The sequence below is a fragment of the Tubulanus polymorphus genome, chromosome 8 (assembly GCF_964204645.1).
Source record: "Tubulanus polymorphus chromosome 8, tnTubPoly1.2, whole genome shotgun sequence".
NCBI classification, from domain to species: domain Eukaryota; kingdom Metazoa; phylum Nemertea; class Palaeonemertea; order Tubulaniformes; family Tubulanidae; genus Tubulanus; species Tubulanus polymorphus.
Window position 1 is genome coordinate 10132748 of NC_134032.1, and position 20386 is coordinate 10153133.

Sequence of the window (20386 nt, forward strand, 5' to 3'; positions counted from 1 at the left end):
CAGCAAAAAACTTTCGGACAAAAAACAGTCAGAATTACGCCGATTTTAAAAAACTGGAGCAGACCGGCCTATGATTCACTTTTCCGTATTTCAGGAAAAAATTCGGGTGTAAATCTCGAAAAGTTATTTGATAGACGGATACAAATTTGGACCTGATTTGAAACGCACTGCAGTGAACACTGCGTTCAATCGAACGATGCTTGTTCAATATATTCCTCCTTTGAATTTGACCCGGAGTTTAAATTTACTCCTCATCCGTGAAGTAGGGCACACTGACCGCTAGAGGTCGCCGGAGTCGCAGTAAAATTCTGTAACAATAATTTTACTTTTTCGTGATTTTTTACTCGAAACCGGCTCTAATTTACTGGAATTAACACTCCGAACAGGTACAAGTTCCATTCGTCTAATTATCTCAAAGTTCTATTTCAATGTTACCGTGAATCATCAAACACTAAAACCAAATCGCCGCAGGTCGCTTCAGTTCAGTTATTGTCAATGTCATAGACATAGACATTTAATAAGTATAACACTAACTACATGGTTTACTTGAGGAGTTGAAGTAGTCTACTCCTCCACATCTCGGCGACCCCTCTGCTAAGGGCTTACTGTATAACTAATTGTGAGGGTCTGTTGGAATAACCAAAGAAAAAGTAAATGATGTCAATAATTAAAATAATAAAGATAACCAGTTGTCGGTTGCTGCCATTTTGTTTGGATACTTTTTCTTAAAAGTCATTGCCTGGGCCATTTTATCCTCTTTAAGACGATATGATACGTTTTTAACGATAGTCGACATTCACTTCTTCGTGAGTGATTTTGACAACTTTGGTAACGTATTTTCCACGTTTGCTGCAAGCGCTGCGGCATTATTGGTTTTGTCGATTAGTTCTGGAGGAAGGCTTTGTTTCATCGGTTCAAAGACATCAGTATTGTGAAATCGTACACCAAAATCGTGTCCTGTCATAGTTCATCAGCATTCTTGGACCGCGCCAATACTAGAAAGTGGCAAAATCGTGAACAGTTCTTTTATCAGGAGAAATGTCTAGTACACGATAAGTCTGGTGGAAGTGAATTTCCAGTAATTGACTATTCTGTTGGTAAAAAAGGTTTTCCCCGCCGTTTCTGTTAATATGGACTTAATAACTTATATTGATATATATTATTGATATTTATATTATCCTTCTCCCCCTGAATTTTCTGTAAGTAAGAGAGGGGAGACTTAGCGTTAGCCCTTTTCGTAACATGGATGTCTTACACAGGGGTGTCGGGAGCAATTTTTGATCACCGCGGCCAATTGTCGATTTTTGACAGGTTCTAATAGGCCTATATTGCCGTGGCAAATTTACTTCAATTTCGTCAAAAGCATGACAATCAAAGAACAAAAAACGTCATTCAGTTGATTATTGCCGCTTTTATTTTCGTTTTGCCGCTATGTTATTCTGAAACATATATATGAAGTCGTGGCGTCTAATGGGTTAAAAACATCTCAAAGTTCTAAGTTTAAAATAAGTAATGATATTTAATGGCTGGACGAAACTTAAAAGGAAGCTTTAAGTAGTCGGCGAAGTGCCCGGGCATCGGGGCTGTAGGACGTAAAATGGTCCGTATGAGACCCTGTGTGTATGCCCTATATGAACACAGTATTTTTGTATCATTCATCCTCTCTGCTCGCTCTGACAGGGTTTATACAATATCTGATTGATGAGCTGGGGGCCTTGATAGCCGCCCAGTTGCATCACTCAGTGGTCTCGGCGATTTCACCGCTACGAAAGTCACGCACACATGGTACATTCCTTATTTGAATGGTATATGAAAATCTGATTTAATGGAGAAATAAAGATATTTCACAATAAAAGAGATTTCCCCATAAAATACGATTTTCTATAGGGCCTAAAGAATTTTTTGTCACATAATATATATATATATATATATATATATATATATATATATATATATATATATATATATATATATCTCCATTGTCGACACCGTACCTTATAATTTTTAACTGTATCGAAAATTACTATGTAGAGAAGCAGTGTTTCGCGATAAAAGATATTTCCCCATAAAATACGATTTTCTATAGGGCCTAAAGAATTTTTTGTCACATAATATATATATATATATATATATATATATATATATATATATATATATATATATATATATATATATATCTCCATTGTCGACACTGTACCTTATAATTTTTAACTGTATCGAAAATTACTATGTAGAGAAGCAGTGTTTCGCTTGTGGGTGTGTCACTACTCGGAGTATGAAACTTCCATCACGAGTCATCTCCTGTCTGAATACAATCTAGGACCGGTCGGTCGGGTTCTCGGATACAGATATATATATATATATATTTGGGTAACGCATGGCGTTCGATTCGATGAACATTTCGTTGAACATTTCGACGACTTTGCAGCCGACCGTACAAAGCTGGTCCGGATGGTGCGAGCGCGTTGTGAATACCCAACCGTACCGTTGGGACCTGAAATTCGGCGTTTACATGTATATTTTCGGTTGCGGATCCTTCACGATACTCGGCATTAGTTTGAACGTCGTCACGCTTCTAGTATTGAAGAAGATGAACAATGAAGTTTATCATTTGATCAGAGTTTTAGCTATTTTCGATTTATCTTATTGTATAAGCGTATTTATATTGTATCCTTTACGATTAATATACATCTATATACATTTAGGCGGCGAAGTGCTTTTCCGCAAAGATGATTGGTATTACGGTTATGGATTCATACAAGTGGCCATAGGTCCGTATCAAATGTTTCAACTCGTTCGAAACTGGAGCGTCAGTCTGATCTCGTTTGAGCGAATCGTTATCACGCTTTTTCCATTGAAATCGCGATTGTTCTGGACGCGAAAAGTGGTGAATTCTTTTGTATTTTTTATCACCGCCTACGGCTTACTTTGTTTTTTTCCGCTCATGGTACCGACCGTAAAGTACCGGCCGATAGCATGTGTCACAGGGGATCCCGGTGTGATACTAGTTCGAGGTAAACCATTTTCATTTTATCCAGAAATCGTGTTAAAAGCTTTAAGAAAATGGGCACGGTATTCGAATAGCTGGAAAGCATTGATATCCAGTATTTTCATACCGATGATTTTACTAATCGTTTTGAATCTCGTTTTGATAATGAGTTTAATAGTTGCGAAACTATCGCGCGGAAAGAAGTTGTCGAGGAGTGCCACCAGTAGCGTAGAACTGCGCGTTTTACGTATGTCGTTCGCTTTAGTCGCCGTGTACGTTACGTGTGAGTCGTTACTCGTCATAGAAAAGATGGCCTACAGTGGTTTCTTCAGACTTGTTCGTCTTCCGATTTTGGGTTTATCGGGCTTAAAATTAAGGAAACAACAAGGTTCGATCATGTACCGGAAAATGGCTATCGGTCTGACGGTCGTTGATTCCTCGTTAAACTTTTTCGTCTATTGTTTCACGAATGGTAAATTCAGACTAGCTGCGAAACATTTACTCGTCGCATGTGCGACCAATCTGAAATGTTAAACGAGGGGAAATATCAACTCTATTGTGATCCACCAGGTGTCGCTAGTATTCCTCGGTTCTTATGCCATTCAATATCTTCTACCCGGTGCATTCTTCCCTTTAACGCAAAAGTCAATGAGTGTACAATCGTGAGCCAAAAATCAGGGTATAAAGCTGATTGAAATTCACTAATTTTTATAACGTAAGGAATTATGGGAATGAGGAATTCGTTTACACTCCATCCAACCATTTCCGCGGTATATGGAGGGAGACTAAAATATGAGTTACAATATTTACAAAACAACAGAGAATAAAAACTTTTCTTAATGAAACATATGTAACAAACTTATTAACAATACATGCATAAACTATTTACAATAACTTCTGGGTCTGGCTCTCGATCACCAAACATGAATTTCCAAGTTCGTTTCATACTGATTTTACCTCAAGCGATGATTCACGTTTTAGTTTTCTCAACATTCACAGTAAATACGAATATGAATATTTTTTACACTCCAACCGTTCCCATACTTACTGATAGTCACGCCATCTGGTGAGATTCAATTGCGATCATTTATCCGAACTGATGATATATTTTCAATCTGAGCAATGATGAAAACGATGAATTTTTCATCATTTTGTAGCAATAGATTGTAACCTGATTTATGGAAAACTTTCCGTCGGCCCAGAGGACCGGTTGATTCAATTTGTGCCGCTGGCCCCCGTTTTAATACCGCTGTCTGTTTGTCTAGATTTTATATGATGCCATTAAAACAAGAGAATGATAACCACAAATTGATGAATACATTGCGTCCTAGGCTTGTAAGTGATTTGTTTTGATAACCAATACCGTTTCAGGAGATGTACTGATATTCATAATCAAATGCATTTTCCTAAGGTTAATTCGGCGCTATAAACTCAGAATTGACTAAACTCGAATTTTGCCAATCGCAAAGCCGAATTCCAGTCCACTAACAACATGTCCGTTGATATTATTGTGCAACTATACTGAGTCCGCCTGAAGGGGGGAATTAGCAAATATGATTCGAGAAAATAAATTTCTGAAGCTTATCAGGGATGGAAACTTGCAAGGGAAGACCCCCTTGTACCTGCAGCTTTCAGAAAAAAAAACAATTTTAACTGGTATACCTGACATGTCAGTTAAGGTGCACGAATCGTGGTTCCCACAGAACAGGGAAATTGGGAAGAACTTGGGAATTTTGAAATAATGATTCCCGGTTTGGAAATATTTGGGAATTTGAAAAATTTTCCTCAAATAAGGGAAATATTTGGGAAATTCATTGCATTTCACATATTGCATTTGCCAATTTCCCTTGTAAATCACCTTTATCAACCAGTCACCGCTAAAATATTGACTGTTGCATGACGATATACATGTTCATTTGCATTTGGGAAAATTGAGAAATCACCCATGAAATACAGGGGAAAAACTTGGGAATTTTGAATTCATATAACTGTGGGAACTATGACGAATTATGAAGGTCCTTATCATTCGTGAAACTGGTCCACAGCACCATAATATCGGATTTAATCCTGTTGAAAAGTGATTCGTACTTGAAACAGGTTTTGTTTTTTATTTTCAGAAAAAATGACGAGACGTTATAATTTTGGACTAAACACAGATGCGTAAGATTGAGAGCGACGACGAATATGGGTTGCTGTACAGGCAGGTGTATTCTGATCACGTTATGTTCTCTACAGCTCGTAAGTAAAATTTCGATTTTTTTCATTCACTCTCATTTTGATCTTGCTTTTTCTATCATTCCTTTAGTTTCGAACCGGCCGCATTACTTCCCCGGCAAGGGAGGAACCCCTGGGACACCTGAAATGACTACGACTACTATTTGACAGTAGTTTCTACTTACTCTTTTCAACTAATCCCAAAAATATCTAAGTTCTCTCAAAATCAGAATAATTCTGAGTTCGTTTTCGATTAAACTATAATTATTGATATAAAATCACTCTCATTTTTTGTGAAAACTCTTCGGTCCTGTGATACTTTGTGATATAGGACGTTGGAGTCGATTTTCTAAATTTCCAATACCTGTAGATGCAATTTCAGAACTATTTAGGGTCATTCCCGAGGTAAACCGAACAGGCCTTTCGATACTGATCAACACGATTTCAAGCGTTGAGACAATGATCAGGGCACTCGGTGGTCTGGGTCCAGTAGCTATTCGATCTAATCGAACCTCACTTGCCACGAGTGGAATCCTCTATCGCCGCAGTTGTAGCACTGTCAGGTCCTTATTGATATTTAATGAGATTGCTATTGGTTTATTAGTCGACGAGACTGAGGTGTTGTCGGTTGTGTATGCCGTATACGTGCGATGCAGCCCGTCGAGTACATGCCTGCGATGCTGTGTGTGCTGGTATTAATATTTTTTCAATACGATGTTTGACGGCTCTGCGAAAAAAGTCAATATAAGTTTGTGATTTATGATTTTGTTTTGGTCTGTCGCGTGTAAGCTTTATTGAGCGTTTTATAATGCGCGAACCTTTTAATATCTAATGTCAATCATTCTACGCACTTTCCCTTAAGGCAGCGTCGGTGACTTTTATCGAACTGTGTCAGTGGATTTGGATCCAGAAATAGAAAAACCCACGCAACTGTGGAACTGGGTCCAGAGTCAAATTAAATCTGCACAACTGTGGGACTGCGTCCAGAATCAAATTATCAAACCCACACAACTGTTGAACTTGGTCCATAGTCAACTGTCAAAGTCATTAGTCAAATTGGACCTAGGCAACTGTGGAACTGGCTCCACAGTCAAATGAATCCCACAAGGCTGTAGAACTGGGTCCAAAGTCAAATATTAACCAATACAACTGTTGAACTTGGTCCATAGTCAAATAAAACGCATAACTGTCAAAGTCCATAGTCAAATTGGACCTAGGCAACTGTGGAACTGGGTCCACAGTCAAATGAATCCCACACAACTGTTGAATTTGGTCCATAGTCAAATAAAACTCACAACTGTGAAAGTCCATAGTCAAATAAACCTCATAACTGTGGAACTGGTTCCATAGTCAAATTAAACCCTGACAACTGTGGAACCGGGTCCTGACTCACTATATGACTGAGTGTCACTGTGGGAATGTACTGTGTCCTCGGTACTGTAGGTAATGTATGTGTGGTATTATTATAGATTGTGTAATTGAATATTCTTCGCGCAGCTGTTTTATGTTTAAATTATGTCAAATGCTTCGAGTCGTCGAATATTATTCGATTTCGCCCCAGTTCGCGCTGTTTTGTTGTTACCTGCCAGGAGCCGTGCACACCTCTTCGCAACAAGGTCCTTTGCTTTTCACGTCGGAATTCAAACGCAGTTCACTAGTTCTTCTATAAAGACAAAATCAGATTTTGCACCGAACAAGAAATCCTTGTATTCGGACTGAGTCGACACTTTCTTCAACCTAATAAACGTCGATTAATTTCCCGAAGAGCTTTCGTTCTCGAAAATTCCATAGAATTTTTTCACCCCTATAATCGACCCGTAATGATATTTATTAGGCCTATATCAATTATTCTCGCGGAAATTCGCTCGCTCGCCACGGTTGGATATAATTAAATGGATCAAAAGCCAGCGATGGCCTGCGATCGACGCCCTGAGGCTTCTAGTGACCCCGGAATAGTGTCCTTTTAGTGTTGTAGAATGACCCGTTATAATTGAAAAATGAAACCTTCATAACCCCCGGCGAGGTATGATAGATCTTAAGCAAAATTATGATTAGTTTCTAACGACTACCTTCGCGGTTTCAATGACTGCGACGATTCAGAAATATTATAATTAGACATAAATGACAGCCTTTTCATTGTCATTATGACTTCTCAGCGATTCAGTAAAATTATGATTATTGTTATTAACAATGACCTTCTCATTGTCGATGAATTCAGTAATGATCTGGTTGAAATCATGCTCTTCTATCAACAATGACCTTCCCATTTTCCATGACTTTCGCGATTCTTCGGTAAAATTATGATTAGTTACGTTCATATATGACAACCTTTCCATTCTCAGTAACTTCAACAAGTCATTATGATTATTCACCCTTATTGTTCACCTTCATTATTAACCCTTTCAGTGCATCTACAGCGCAGTGCGGTGTATGAATCGGTGATGGATTTTGCTAGTACACCGCACTGCGGTGTATTGATGTAATTAGTAGTTAGTAATTATTTCTCTTGAAAAATGGCAGCACCTGTCAAACATAGTGAAATATTAGTAACTAACGATACACCGCACCACGGTGTAGACGCACCATTGTGGTAATCCCGTATTCAACACACTAGGGTGGAATTTCTCAAAATATTCAAATTATCTCCAGCACTATAAGGTATCAATTAGTCAGCACTGAAAGGGTTAATGGCGAGATTCAATCAACTTTTCAGCGAAATTACGATTCTGTTTTTGTTATTTCCATTTCAGATTTTAAGCGTGGAGCATCAAGTGTTCTGTTTTCTCGGATATTTATGGGGTGCAATAATAGGGAATTTTCTACAAATCATCATGGTGATAATCGGTCTGTTCGGCGCCTGTCAGTACAGACCTAGAGTAGTTTTAGCTGTAAGTATAGCACTTAAGTTGTATAATAGAGCCTCGTGGATAAGATGGATAGTTGGAAAGACCCCCAATGACATCAGTTAAGATGGCTAGATGATAAACCCCCAAATGGTGTCATCAGATTTTTCCGACCAGATATAGGCCTATTGGGATGGCCGCCTTCTTGAATCTCCCTATGACATCATGGCATGAATCTTCACAAAAATCAATTATCGAGAATTTCGATAACATTTTCGATGGATCGGAACATTTGGGGGGAAATTCGACGATGGCATCGGGGGACGTTACAGAAGCAGCCGTCTCGGGCATAGGTTGGCCACAATATGGATAAAGTTGAAACTCGTTGATACGATTCTGTTAAAGACGAAACCTGTTTATAGTATGATGATTTCCAGCGTGTCCCCGGCTGACGTACAGTAAACCTTACTTAACTCGGACAAACTGGGACTGGTGAAATCGGTCCGAGATAAGGGTAGTCGGAGTGAGGGATAGGAAAATGCGTTAGTTAGAAAAATTAGTTGGAAATTGGAAAAATTAGTTAGTTTTTGTCGCGAGTTAGTCGAAAGTCCGAGATGGCCGTGTGCGAGTAAGGCGAGGTTTACTGTATTAAGGCCTATATCAACCGGGCTTTGGATGCTACGAAACCCGTTTAATGTAACAACGATTTCGACGCAAAATTCGTATCAACTAGTTTCCACTGTATCTATCTGATCGGTGAGTAGCGGTGCGATCAGCATTTCCACATGAAGCGGCTTTGAAAACAATGATTTAAACGGCGTAATGATGTTGCTGGTCGTGCTGTATATACGTAGAAAGAGTATCTACGATAATGAATCCAATAGGATACGGTTAATTGTATAACCGCGTAATTACCGGAATGACAGTAATATGTGTTTATATAGTCAGTAATAATTATTAGTATGTTTTAATAATACGGATCTCCTGTTGCTCTGTTTGTTGTGCGGTGGGATAGATCCTGAATACTGGTTCTCGTCGGTTCTGCTAACTACTGCTACTGCTGCTGCTTCCTCGTCATTATTTGCTGAAACCGATCTCTCTCTCTCATTATGGTTATGAGTGTTTGTTTAAATGCGTGCTCGTTATTTGTACGGGATACGCGTTTATGACATTTCATCAAAGACCGTATTCAATCCCTGAATTACATGCCCTTTCTACAGACAGACTCCCTCATCCCCTCACAGATTCATTCACCCCTCATCACTCACAGACCCCCTCATCCCCTCACATACTCCCTCATCCCCTCACATACTCCCTCATCCCTTCCCAGACCCCCTTGCATCCCCTCACATACTCCCTCATCCTTTCACAGATTCCCTCATCCCCTCACAGACTCCCTCATCCTCTCACAGATTCCTCCATCCCCTAACAGATTCTTTCATCCCCTCACATACTCCCCCATCCTCTCAGACTCCCTCATCCCCTCACAGATTCCCTTCTTTCACAAACTCCCTCATAGACTCCTTCCTCCCATCACAGATTCCCTCATCCCCTCACTGACTCCCTCATCTCACCGACTCCTTCACCCTCACACAGACTTCTTCATCCTCACAAAGACTCACTCATCCCCTCACATCCTCCCCCACATGTTACACTTCCCCACAGTGTGCCGCTTTGATCCATAATTTTGTTAATAATCTGGTGATCTACGTGTAATGCATCAGTTTGTTCAGTAATGATTTATCTATATTTTTCAGTATGCAATTTGGCTGTTACTGTGGTTAGCTGTTGGTATATTTGTGATTTGTTTATATCTAAAAATAGGACTGCTGACTGATGTAAGTATATATATGACGACAATCTCAACCCGCGCATTTGGGCTTAGCCATTTGGGCTTTAGGTGTGTTTTCATAAAAAGACTTTCTTAAAAAAGCAACAATATTTGTCCTTGTACGTTTACGTAGTTGGATGGCATTCAAGTGTTGAGCATCGGAACACGTTCGGAAAGCTGGTGGCTACAATACGGAATCGGCTGCGGAACGCGGCAAGGATGTCTGCTCGCGTGGCAATACGTCGAAATCATCCATACTGGTTTACAATGTTTATTATGTGTAAGTAATCGCTGCTGTTTATGGGACCATGTCGAAAATTTTGATGGGATCGCATTTTACAGGTATAGATCCTTCGAGAAAAGATGGCTGCTGCCATAAACCCCCATTTGACTACCTTCGAAATCCCCCCTCTTACATCATCAAATTGCGCGCATCGACATTACGGAAAATATGGCTGCCTTCGTAATTCTCCCTATGATGTCATCACATTGCCCTATAACAGGCATAACAGAACCGAAGAATGCCTTCTTTATTCCACGTATGATGTCATTCATCGCATTGAACCTATGGACACTGCAAAAAGATAACTGCCTTCATAATTCCCCCTATGACATCATCACACTGCCCGTATGGACGCTGTAAAAAAGATGACTACCCAAAAATGCTTAATGTCTGTTTCAACTTAACTTAAGAGGACGTGGGGTGGCGTAGCTCAGCCAGTTTTTGTAGAACATACATGATATAGATCTTAAAAAGACCAGCACAGGTGGGCAGCTGAACTAAAACATTGATTTTTAATCCCTTTGACACTGTATTAAAAGATTTACCAAAAAGTGTTTTTGAATGCAGGAGAATAGAGAAAAGTGACACCATAATTTTAATATTTGACCATAGGTTTTCTATGCGTCCGTATCTACATACCATAATTTTTGGTGATCTGAAAAAAAGTTTTGTTGGTAGGCATGGAAACAAATTGTTAAACTTGATTTATTAAAGAAAATGTTGTCTCTTTTCTCTATTCCACCCCATTTAAACAATACTTTTTGCCATCCTTCGATACAGTGTAAAATGGATTCATAATGTTATAGTTCAACTGCCAGTCTGTGCTGATCCTATTAGGACCTATATCGGGTGTGTGTCTGAGCTAGGCCACCCGATATCCTTTCAAGCTAAGTTAGAATAGTTGCTGTAGAGACTTCCCCAAAAAAACGAGCTCATAGATTGATGAAATAAATGAAAAGTCCACGCCCTTGTTTCTTTCTATTTTCAGATAATTGCTTTTATCGCCGCTTGTTACGTTATATATGTGTTCATGGAAGAGGACGACTCTTGTAAGTTTTACCAACATGCTGCCCTCTATTTCCTGAACGAGGCGTTTCACGATTACCGCGGCGAGGCGCCGACGGACGGCGACACTGCCTCGTCGGTCGATCATCGTCGCCGTACGATCCACCAGTGTTACAGCGCGCCGAGTACGTTGGCGCGCGCCGTACGCGTACGCGCCAACGATGATAACGATACCGCTGCCGCCCACCACCATCATAATTACGGTTTCCGTAGTCTCGGCCGGCACGGTTACCACCGGCGCAGTTGGTTGATTCCGACGTACGTGTCGTATTCGGACGAATCGACGACGACTGCTGACGGATTCGATTCCGTCGCTACGCCCGCTCCAACGGCGAGCGGTCCGTAAATTATTCAGGGTCCGACTGTGAGTCCGTTTACGGGTTTTAGCATGGGTCCTATGCGGGTTCTCTATTCTATTATTCTAAAACCTATCATAAGAATTATTGATTATTATTACGCACACTTTTCGGTGATCGGTGAAAAGCTATTTTGATTACGCAATTCATGCCACGAAAATTAAAGTTGACATTAAAATCACATTATTAGAATATTATCGTAACCACCTCAAACTATCAAAATATCATACGCGAATAATAATCCTAGTTATTTGCACTGATCTGTAAACTTGGTCTAGTCAAGCTGCAAATCTTGTAATGTTTCTGAGTTTTCAGTATTCCTCAAAAATGGCTTTAAGATAAGAATATGGACCCAAAAATCAGAAAAATCACGAGACTTGCAGCTTTTTTGTTATTTTATGCGAAAATATATAAAAATCACCTCAAACTATGAAAGAAATCAAATTCACTTCAAACTACATGTATTGAATATCAGAATGCCAAAAACCACCATTTAAACTATTGAACTATCATTCTTTCACTTAAAAAGAGGTAGAAATTGGCAGTATGTTGCAAATAGAGACTAGAAGGTCGAACCAACAATGAAAAAGAATTAAAAGATTTAAAACATGAATTCTGACAAGAATTTTGATAAAAACTTTCCGCTTTCAGCTAAAAATCATTATCAAAAAATGATTTTTAGCGAGGATAAGGATTTTAGTTGAAAAATTAGTATCTTCAAAACAATTTTTCGATTTTTTCAATCATCGGGCTTTTTGTCATCGTGGGTTTGTCGGTCTATTTTTTCACATTCCTCTTTGCGTGAAACTCAATATCGCGGTAGTCCGTATATAGGCCTATACCGAATACGTATATTGCCGTGGCGCGGTGATATGTTATATGCGATGCATTCATGATTATTGTTGATTGATTTCAGTTGATTTTATCGGGGGCTTCGACCCGTACACGCCCAGTTATAACGCGCCGGAAAAGAACGCACAACAACTGCAACTTCAGCCAGTTTACGTGTATGTAACGGCGGTGACAATTGTTGCATGGTGTTAGAGTTGCGATGATATGTATATATATGAATATATTGTTTCGTTAGTTCTAAGCTTATACCCCTCCCCCAATTTCGTTTTTTTATGCGTGTTGATATCTGGTTACTGCATGTTTGCGTGAATTTAATTTCGCTTTTCAAAACGCTCGACCGCGAATTTTTTTCCATTTTAGAAAATGCTAGTTCCGCCGTGTTCAGTTCTGAAGAAGAACTACGCTGTACCCAGCATCCCACCCTGGCTTACCCCTGCTGAAATAGTTCATCACGAGACCTCCTTCGGAAATTTCGTCCCGAGTAGCCCTATGTTTGAGCATGTTCTACTTACATCCTGACCCGACCCTCTATCGCTTTCCCTGCCCATCCCTCTACCCGTCCCAATCTTTACGCCAAGGTATAATTTTCCTCCGGGTCAATAGACGGCTCTTAGGTCTCCTCTTGCGTCGACTGGCTTTGAAGTTGTAGTTTTGAGCGCTTACTCGCAAACATATGATAATAATATGCTATGTATGATTGAGTTTGTTGGGCTGGGCATGAAATTGTGAAATATTGAACATGCGGAATGATTGCTTAGTACAATGTATTAATCAGTCATAAGATAATGATCTTAATGATTATTGACTTCGTACAGTTAAAAATTCTATGTTGAAATCACGATCTGATTTATCAAAGTTAGACTGGGCGAGTCATCGGACTGGCTTCCCTACAAGTTAAACACTACATAGAGCTTTCTGTAAAGATGGTTGTCTCCGTAAATCCCCAAATAATATCATCTTTATTCCTTTTGGCTAGTGATTCGATCCATAGCCTCAGCCAGAATGATGTCAAAGGGGGGATAAAAAAAATGTTTATAAGTCTTATTCAACGTTATGTCATTGGGGATTTATGAAAAAGCCATCCTTCCTTGAAGTGTCTATAGGAGTAATTTGATGATGTTATAGGGAGATTAAGGACTGGTTTTTGTTAGATAACTTTTGTTAAATAATGGTTAGAAGAAGATTCGGGAATTTTATTGGAATGGTTCCCCTGCAGGGTCCCAACGACTCTTCGATTCCTAAAAAACCCCTTTAAATTTGAAAATCCTTTTGAAGGTGCTTGAAACTCCTTAAATTTGAACAAAGCGCCCAAAACTCGTTCAATTTTTGAGAAATAGGCAATTAGAAATTTTTTTGTAACGCAAAGGATAAAAATCTGATGACGAAACCACCGAATTAACAATTTACCGAGATAAACAGTACCAAACCACCGAATTAACAATTTACCGAGATAAACAGTACCGATTTGGGAGAAGTCTACAGTGATTGCGACACTTCCTCACAATTTGAAATTTTCTCCTTTAAAACTCCATGAAAAATCTGTATACACACAGGAATAACTGATCCGTAGGGACCCTGCCCTTTACGTATCTCGTGTGGAATAAATCTCGGACTGCTGGTTCAGCGTATATTATAACTGCGTATCATAAGGTGGTGTTTGTATTGTTTTTGTTACATATACACAGCGGCCATGTTTATAGTGTTAAACTACGGCGGTCCGTCGACCCCCACGGACTATATACGCGCCACTTACTAAATATTACCTACTAGCCGCCCCAACGCGCACAGGGGCCCCCGGTAAGTAAACGGAAGTAATACGTTTTACATATATTGTCGTCTTTTATTGCGTTATTTGAAAGTATAATTTCTTTCCGCCTCGCGTAATTTTGTATAACGCGCCGTAGATACTTGTCTTGGGCAGAAAGTTTCGCAATTCGTTTTACGTCATGCGCTTTATTTCTCTAGGAGTAGGACATTATTTCCCCCGTCTTCGGATTTTAATTTTCTAAATTTCTTTCGTTTGTTTTCGATTCAGATTTTCATGTGCTATATTCTTTAGGAGTAGGAAATTTTTACTATTTTCTTTTTTTTCGAAATCTTAAGTTCATTCGGCGGGATCGGAATTTCGATATAGTTTCCAATCAACAGAACGAAAAATATTTCATCTGATTTTTCTCTTCATCTCTCTACACAATTACGAAGAGCTTCTTTTCTTCAAATATTTTAGTTAAGATTCTGATAATTATAAAGAAACTTCATTAAAAAAATGATCATCTACACGGTATTCATTTCAGACATAACCTACTGGTCCACATGAAAACCCTTTCGCGATATTATTAATGATATGCCTAATAAAATCTAACTTCTAAGAAGCTATGGTCTCGGTTCGACCCGTGATCGTGGTTAAGATCGATGATTACGTTTTTCGGTTGTTTTGATTAGTAAAACAAGCATGTAGCATGTAAGCAGTTGATGATAGTAGAATGTTAGTGATGAATGTATCCAATTGATATAACGTCTCATACCACGGTGCCAGAAACCATAGTGTATTTTGCCAGTTTATTGTACCACGGTCGCGGAAAACCATGGTTTTTTATGAATCATACTGTTGATGATGGTTCACGTACCACGGTACATGTGACAATGGAAAAATATGGAATTTGAAAAGGGTATACCTCTAGTTCATAGTCTGTCCCATGGTACGAATGTTAGATCTAAGTATGTGTCCCTCAGTTGTGGTGTATTGTATCATGGTATGTACCATATGTAAGGGAAACCACAGGTTATGTATGGTTTAAGTGTACCTTGGTTTATTCTAATACGGTTTTTATAGATCAGGGAATTCCAGATTTGTTTTTCCCTTCTGACTCTCCTCGTATATCAGGGAAAAGTCAGCGATTTGGAATTTTTTGTTTCTTGGGCCTCTTGCTGATGACAAGTGGCACAAGGAACCTCTTGATAGGAAACGGTCCCTGCTGAGATATCTTAGAATTTAATTGGGGAATTTTTGATCGAGGGTCCGGGAAATATCGGGAAATTTTGGACTCTATGTAAGAATCCTATTATGATTAAGGTAAATTGTTCCATCGCGCATGAAACCATGGTTTATTTGTATGGTTCATCATTCCATGGCGTTTGAAACCTTGATTAATGTATTTGGTACTCTGTACCGTGGTAAATGAAACAATGGTGTTTGCATATGGTATTCTGTACCGTGGTATTTGAACGATGGTACTTGTATGTATTTGGTCTATCGTACCAAGTTATGTGAAACCATATTTTATGTGTATGGTATTCATACGTGGCTCTGTGCACATAATATTCTGTACCATGGTACGTGAAACCATGGTTTATGTATATAGCAATCAAACCATGGTATCTTGCATAAGATAATCTGTACGTGGTATGTGAAACCATGGTTTGTATTCATACCGTGGTACTTAGCATAAGATATTCTGTACCATGGTATGTGAAACCATGCTTTATGTATACGGTTATCTGTACCATGGTTAGTGTGCATGGTTGTACATGAATGGAATTATCATTTCAAAAAGACAGATGTACGTATTTGTTTTTAGTGAGTGAGTATCGAAATGAATTCACAATGCGTCGCAAATAAAGACTGACAGTGTCAAACCAATAATGAAAAAAAAAAAAATGAAAAAGTTTTAGAATATTGAACAATTTATTACAAAATTCGAAATTATTGGTTTTCATCTAAAAACCAAACATATTCATAATGATTCCTTGAAAATCGTTTATAGTGGAAAACTGAAGATTTTTTATTTTTAATTGAATTTTCCGATGTTTTAAAGCTTGTTTGTTTTTTCATGGATTTGACACTGGAGTCTAATAGAATACTTGAGATGACGGAAATTTGTGAAAAATTGTAGAAAAGTTTTCGAAACTTCTTTAGGAGACCAGAGATGCATTTTGCCTGATTGATTTGATAAGTTATTGGTCTCGATTCATGGCTCTCAGGATGGCCACTTAACTGGAAAACCTTGAAACTCATGGAATCAGACAAATCTAAAATTCGGGGAATTTGATAAATTTTGCGAAACAGATCTGGAAAACTCGGGGATTTTTGGATAATGTTATTGGCCGCATGTTTCATTATCAGTATGTGATTCAATGAAAAATGAATGAATTGTAACGTTTTAAACCTAGAAATTTAGAAAAGGAATTTTGTGTAATGACATGAGAAATTCAGGGGATTTATTAGTGGGCGGAACGTGGCCAGCCACATTGCATAGCTGACAGTTAAGAAAAAGAAATGCGATTAAAATTTTGATTTTTTAATTTTCGTTTATTTTGCAGCACAACCGGTCAGTGACGAACTGGAATATATCAAAATGCGCTACAAGTCGCCGTCTCGCGCGTTGAACTATCGCGACGCCGGCGCCGGCGCGACTCTTCGAGAGTTGGACTCGATGCCCGCGTCGAACGAATCGGATTATAATTCGTTTACGCTGCACACGACGATCGACGCGACGACGCTCGACCGTCGTTCGGTCGCCACGCACGGCAGCCACCGCCAACTACAACAACAACCGACGTTGCTGCAACAATTACACGGTAACAACACGCAACAACGCCATAGCATCCACGTGGACAAATACGCGCGTTCGAATTCGGATAAATATTCGCAGAAAAGCGGAAGCGGCGGCGGCGGCAGCAAACCAGACGTGCAGCAGCAGACGCAACAGCGCCTGCCGTGGGTGACGGTGGCGCCATCCGTTACCAGCGATCTGCCGCAGGTTATCGACGACGACCCGGGCCCGCCGTCGTACTATCAAATTCAAATGACCGACGATCGACGTTATCGCGATTACCGCCGCGATAAAGATTCGATCATCATCTAAAAGATGTGGCTCCGTCGCGTTGATTCTGTGCTTCTTTTTCTGGACAGATTTTTCTTTTTTTATTTCTCATTTCTCAATCATGTTCCGGCCGCTATTGTTCGATTGCTATGCAGCAGCAGTAGACGGCATTGTTTTACTTTGTTACTATGCAACTGGTCTACCAGCGGCGGAAGTAGTTGGCTATTAGTGCGAATACTTATAGTAATGCCATGCAACAATGAGCCAGCTGATGATCACGATATATTTCATTTCGTTAACCCTTTCAGTGCTGACCAATAACACCCGAAGGTGCTGGAGATGAAAAAGGAGTGTGAAAATTTTAAAAGATTTCATCCCAGTGTTTTGAATAAGGAGCATACCGCTTCAGTGCGTCGCAGTGTGCAGACGCACTGAAAGGGTTAAGACATTTTTTTTTAGAGCAGGGTTTGTAGCGATTATGTGCCCAGTTCAGAATTGACCACGACTGCTAATACAAGAGTAGTTTCTTTCTATTCTATTTTAAGAGCTAAGCTACTCCCAAATATATCAAAATACTCTCATAAATTTTGGCGAAACTACTACACTGTTAGAAATATCAGCTATAGTGCGGTCTACTTTGAAATTTTATCAGGGTCAATTACGTCTTAATGTGCAAATTCTAAAAAGAAATGCCAGGAACGCGTCTTCGGATTCAGGAAAAACTGGCTTGACTCTAAAAAGTGCTTAGGACTTATGCTTCAGTCTATCAGCTACAAACCCTGTAAAAAAGTATTCAAATGATCAGAGTTTTTCAATAAGTTGCAAGGCAACTAACTCTATGGCAGCCATGTTTTTTTTCGTCGTAGGTAGTTTTCGATAGCATCATGCGCGCGTGTTTTTAGAAATTCATTTTCGTCTTCGAAGAAGTCGGGTAGTAGGAAGCAGTGGCAGACAAGCTTTCCCCCCAGATGGCGTGGCCAGCTTGGTCCGTTTCAAAAATCGAAGTTAATTTCTCCACATTTCTCATAGTGCAGATATTCTGATCGTTGAATTGGATTCTAAGACTATTGAGAAAGAATGATTTAGCAAATAATTACCTCCTAAAAACAGAAATGGAATGATTTTTCAACTAATAATATCAAATGGATGTGTAAATCTCGAGTTAGCCCACCTGGTGTATCCTTACTTACCGCTAGTAGAACTCTCTATTGCTGGATAGTTGATGTCGTACAGCACACTTATGACACCTGGTGGATCCTTCCTTACTTGCCACTAGTGGAATCCTCTATTGCCGGATAGTTGATGTCCTTCAGCACACTAGCCACACCTGGTGGATCTTTACTTGCCACTAGTGGAATCCTCTATTGCGGGATGGTTGATGTCCTACAGCACACTAGCCACACTTGGTGGATCTTTACTTGCCACATGTGGAATCCTCTGTTGCGCAGAAGTTGATGTCCTACAGCACACTAGCGACACCTGGCGGATCCTCACTAACCAAGTTCGAGTGATATTTTTATTAAGTTGATGAATATTTCCTATGCATGCTCATCAGTTTGTTTTATGAAATCATATCTTTGTTTTAGTATCGGATTTTCGTATTCTTTTCGTAGAAACGAAGATGGAATATTCTTTTAATATACGTATTGTAAACTTTAAGTCGAATTCGAATTCTTTCTTCGAACTTTCTTCACTCGCATAATAATATAAATCCGGATAGTTGAATCAGAATTTTTGATATTCGCGGATTCGAACGATTTCAGGGCCTATTTCTGCGAGTCAGATTATCTTTGCTTCGTTTAAACTGGATGTTGTATATCGAAGGCTTGGAGCGAAAGACTGTGATGCGTATTATTAATTTAGCGTTTAAGGCAATCGGTTCTGAGCTCCGGATTAAAGAAATTATGTTGTTAAAAATATATCATTTCAAGATTTTGAATCGAAGAATTTCGCTTGTGATTCAACATGATTGACCTGCCACGCGAGTGTCAATCCTGGCAGCCTGGAACTACCCTGCTTCAGATATTCAGTAGTCATGTGAAGCTAGTAACCTGTCTAGGGGTTTAGTTTCATAATTGGATAATTTCACAAACGACACGTTTGAAGTGAGCCCATCCAATTTCTAATTTCTGCTATTAAAGCTTACTTCCAACGATTAGATGAGTAACTACAGACAAACCTGCTTATTTCGGATCGGCTTAATCCGGATTTTGGTCTTATCCGGACAATATTTGCAGTTCATTTGTTCATTAATACACAAGAAAATGACTTTTAATCCAGATTTCCCATAAACCAGATGATTTTTGTTGGTCCGAATTAAGTGGATTGGACTGTAATTAGGAATGTCGACAATCAGATTTTGAACGCCTTGCGATAGAATGTCTGAAATCTGGTGTTTGTAATTCATATGAAATTGACGATGTCTCGGGTGAAGTCCTGAACGCTGAATTCCGGACGATACAAAAAGTTTGGAGAATGGTGATAAAAGTATCTGTCTGTAGGGTCCAGGCTACCGACTGATACCTGCTTTAAACATGTAGATAGGAAATTGTAGATACGAGTGAAGAAGTTCGGCTATCTATACTGGCATGCCATTAGTAATAGAACAAATATGAGCTTAGATTAGTCCTCATCATCCTCATATCAGGGGTTCCAAACTGATGATGGCATCTCTAGATTCGGCCACGGCTCAAAACCCTGCCATACTAGACCGTACTTACCTGGTCTAATGTGGCAGGGTTTCGTACCGTGGTGAGTCTCGATTCCGTCAGGTTCGAATCCCTGCCAGGGCAGGATGTGACTTCATTTGAAGGGTTTAAACCTGGATAGGGCTCGATATTTAGGGGTAGTTAAAGAGAAATGTGTGTCAAGCGTGCGGATATTTTTGTAAATAGATTTTTTAGTCCATACAGTATAACTCATTTACTTCGAGGGACAGTGAGTGCTGCCATCTATATTTTGTCAGCCTGTAATCTTTTTCATTGATTATCTTTGAAAGCCGCTCCGTGTACGATGTATAAATGTATTATAATAATAATTATTATTATTAGATATTATTGTAAAATGAATGAGTGTCTTTTAAGAAAACCCTTGTGCAACAAAATTATCTTTGATTGATTTAAAAATGAAT

General features: G+C 39.3%; 1 protein-coding gene across 1 annotated transcript; it reads left to right on the forward strand.

Moving 5' to 3' along the window:
• Positions 1-272: 272 nt before the first annotated feature.
• On the forward strand, positions 273-20376 carry LOC141909847 (sodium/potassium-transporting ATPase subunit beta-1-interacting protein 1-like). Its single transcript, XM_074800496.1, has 7 exons — positions 273-386; positions 5107-5227; positions 7954-8091; positions 9804-9884; positions 10011-10157; positions 11149-11209; positions 16754-20376. The coding sequence occupies exons 2-7, from the start codon at positions 5174-5176 to the stop codon at positions 17296-17298; spliced, it is 1026 nt and encodes a 341-aa protein (XP_074656597.1). The 5' UTR covers positions 273-386; positions 5107-5173; the 3' UTR covers positions 17299-20376.
• Positions 20377-20386: the final 10 nt, after the last annotated feature.

Excerpts from the sequence above, each read along its gene's own strand:
- LOC141909847 (XM_074800496.1), top strand. The coding sequence starts at position 5,174 with ATGGGTTGCTGTACAGGCAGGTGTATTCTGATCACGTTATGTTCTCTA. Across the intron at positions 5,228-7,953 it reads CGTTATGTTCTCTACAGCTC|ATTTTAAGCGTGGAGCATCA; the intron begins GTAAGTAAAATT and ends TTTCCATTTCAG. Across the intron at positions 8,092-9,803 it reads GACCTAGAGTAGTTTTAGCT|TATGCAATTTGGCTGTTACT; the intron begins GTAAGTATAGCA and ends TATATTTTTCAG.